The sequence below is a fragment of the Pteropus alecto genome, unplaced genomic scaffold (genome assembly GCF_000325575.1).
Source record: "Pteropus alecto unplaced genomic scaffold, ASM32557v1 scaffold34, whole genome shotgun sequence".
In the NCBI taxonomy this organism is placed as follows: domain Eukaryota; kingdom Metazoa; phylum Chordata; class Mammalia; order Chiroptera; family Pteropodidae; genus Pteropus; species Pteropus alecto.
In genome coordinates this window covers 6,170,398-6,173,144 of record NW_006435763.1, presented here as the reverse complement: position 1 = coordinate 6,173,144, position 2,747 = coordinate 6,170,398, and the positions used below count along the sequence as shown (strand labels likewise).

The window sequence follows — 2,747 nt, the reverse complement described above, 5'->3', positions numbered from 1 at the left end:
AGGCGAGTGGTCTGGCCTGACCCTCATTCCACCCTTCGGCTTAGGATCTTTACTTAAAAGATTCAGAATGAAAAAGTTAATTTCTTACAGTAAATAATTTTTACTTTTGTCTGCTTCGTTGTATGTGTTTACTTCAACAAACATTTGTTATTTATTGTAGCCTAAGCACTATGCTAACTGCTAGGGATTTAGAGATGGTGGGAGAATGAGACCTGTGTTTAGAGAGGTGGTGGGGAAGGGAGTAGTTGGAGAAGGATTTTTTTGGTCGTGTTTCTGTGCAACCTGGGATTAGATCAGTCAGGGACTAACAAAATGTCTTTTTCTTTCCAGAACAAACAGTTCCAATTAGAAGCCATCTCATGGAATTAGGTCTAACAGCAGCAAAATTTGCTAGAAAACGGGGCAACGTGTCACTTGCAACGAGACTGCTGGCCCAGTGTAGTGAGGTTCAGCTGGGAAAGACCACCACCGCACAGGATTTAGTCCAGCATTTTAAAAAACTCTCAACTCAAGGTCAAGTGGATGAAAAATGGGGGCCTGAACTTGACATCGAAAAAACCAAATTGTTACATACAGCAGGTTAGTAAAATAAATTATAGTGAATACACGACTATAATAAAAATCGTGTTGAAATGTTACTGTGTATGATGCAAAGCAGTAATAGAAATGTTGATTTTTTTTTCAGCCATTGCACAACATTTGAGTCCCAAATAAGAATTTATGTATAATTGACTTATCTCTACAATTTAGTTCTTTTAAAAGAAGTAATTTTGTTATTGTGTGTCAAAGAAATGTTTCAAGAGATCATCAGTTGTCATTGAATTTACATGTTCTTAAACATTCATTATTTTACTTTGAAATAATAATGTCCATCGTTTGCTCTGAAGGCTTCTAAGGCTGTTTTGTTGTTGTTTTCTGTAGGCCAGTCAACACACGCGATGGAAATGTTGAGTTCCTGTGCCATATCTTTCTGCAAGTCTGCCAAAGCCGAATATGCAGTTGCCAAGTCGATTCTGACCCTGGCTAAGTGGATCCAGGCAGAATGGAAAGAAATTTCAGGGCAGCTGAAGCAGGTCTACAGAGCTCAGCAGCAGCAGAACCTCACGGGCCTTTCTACTTTGTCTAAAAACATACTCACTCTGATAGAACTGCCATCTGTTAATACGATGGAGGAGGAGTATCCTCGGATCGAGAGTGAGTCTACAGGTAGGATTTTTTTCTCTTACTAGCTTAAAAATATTAATTTTAGAAGTTACTTTGCTCCCTATGGTAAACTTTACAATGTTTTGCTGGCTATAATTGGCCATAAAAAGTATCTCTGTGGAGACGTAGTATGTTATATTGCCTGGAAGTTACTGATACACACTGCATTCATATCCGTATTGGTGCCACTGTGGAAGTCACTGAACTCTGCCCCGCCAGGCTGTACTTCCCACCTTCCTGATTCACGGCGCTTTTATGGACTTAACTGTGTTTGCTGGCAATAAGGTCCTGCCCCAGATATCTAAAATTTCCATCTTGCACTAAAGGAGCAACAAAGGTATAAACGAGTAGCCCTGGTCCCCTTGATTGGTAGAGAACAGACGTTACAGAAAGCGTCACGTACATCCTGACAGCTAGTGCTGGTAACAGCAAGGCCCCCGATAAATAGGCGGTTAATGCAGTCAGTCATTCTGAGTGCGCATTGTGGGAAGCCCCCGTCCAGCTCTCACAGATTGGGAGCTCGTTAATCACTTTGCTGAAACGTGAGAGTGGACCTTCATTTGTCGTTGTGAAACGTAGGATTTTAATTTACTTAATGTTGGTCTTATAATTCTGACGTATGCATTATAGGATCTTGATAACTGTCTGGTGATATTTATAAATCATCATATTGGCAAATGGCACTAGAGCCGGCGATTTCTTCACTTTTAAACTGGGAGTAAAGTTATTTGCCTCATGAATCTCTGATTGAATGAGATCTTGTATTCATCACCTATATTTTAATTTTGCCGAAGTGTTGAAACCGAATCTAATCATTAGAAAGTAGCCATTCAAATCCATTATGCAAGGCATTCTACAACATGTCTGACACCTGAACTTTTTAAAGTTCAGTGTCATGTAGGACATAGACGTGTTTTACAGGGTGATAATTTCAGCTTACCTGAGAAACTGAGTGATTCATCTCAACGTAATAGAAGAGCATAATACAAACGAATACTTCATCAGATTATGTACTGTGTGATAGATAGAACTTATTGTTCGTAGGTAGTAAAATTCTAAACTGTTCACGGGAATGCCATTAGAAATTTTGAGTGTAACATTGCTGAGTTCTTTCATTGTTTTTTTCCCTCCCCGCATTACGACAGTACATATTGGAGTTGGAGAACCTGATTTCATTTTGGGACAGTTGTATCACCTGTCTTCAGTACAGGCACCTGAAGTAGCCAAATCGTGGGCAGCCTTGGCCAGTTGGGCTTATAGGTGGGGCAGAAAGGTGGTTGACAATGCCAGGTATGTGTGTTGAAATGTGTAATTTATTTAATGCATTGCAAAATAAAGTGTCTGCTGACATGGTGACGTTTTGGTAGCTGAAATACTGATGATGTGTTTATTTTTATAGTCAGGGAGAAGGTGTTCGTCTGCTGCCTAGAGAAAAATCTGAAGTTCAAAATCTGCTTCCAGACACTATAACTGAAGAAGAAAAGGAGAGAATATTTGGTATTCTTGGTCAGGCTGTGTGTCGGCCAGCGGGGATTCAGGCAAGG

The 2,747-nt window shown here is 40.0% G+C and overlaps 1 protein-coding gene across 2 annotated transcripts in view; it reads left to right on the top strand.

The window, feature by feature from the left end:
• SMG1 (SMG1, nonsense mediated mRNA decay associated PI3K related kinase) overlaps positions 1–2,747 on the top strand; it is a 91,260-nt gene that overhangs the window by 57,440 nt on the left and 31,073 nt on the right. For both annotated transcript variants that reach the window (XM_006910914.3, XM_006910915.3), the window contains 4 exons: positions 331–579; positions 922–1,206; positions 2,349–2,493; positions 2,603–2,741. In XM_006910914.3, coding sequence (XP_006910976.1) covers positions 331–579; positions 922–1,206; positions 2,349–2,493; positions 2,603–2,741 — 818 coding nt within the window. The remainder of the gene's footprint in view (positions 1–330; positions 580–921; positions 1,207–2,348; positions 2,494–2,602; positions 2,742–2,747) is intronic.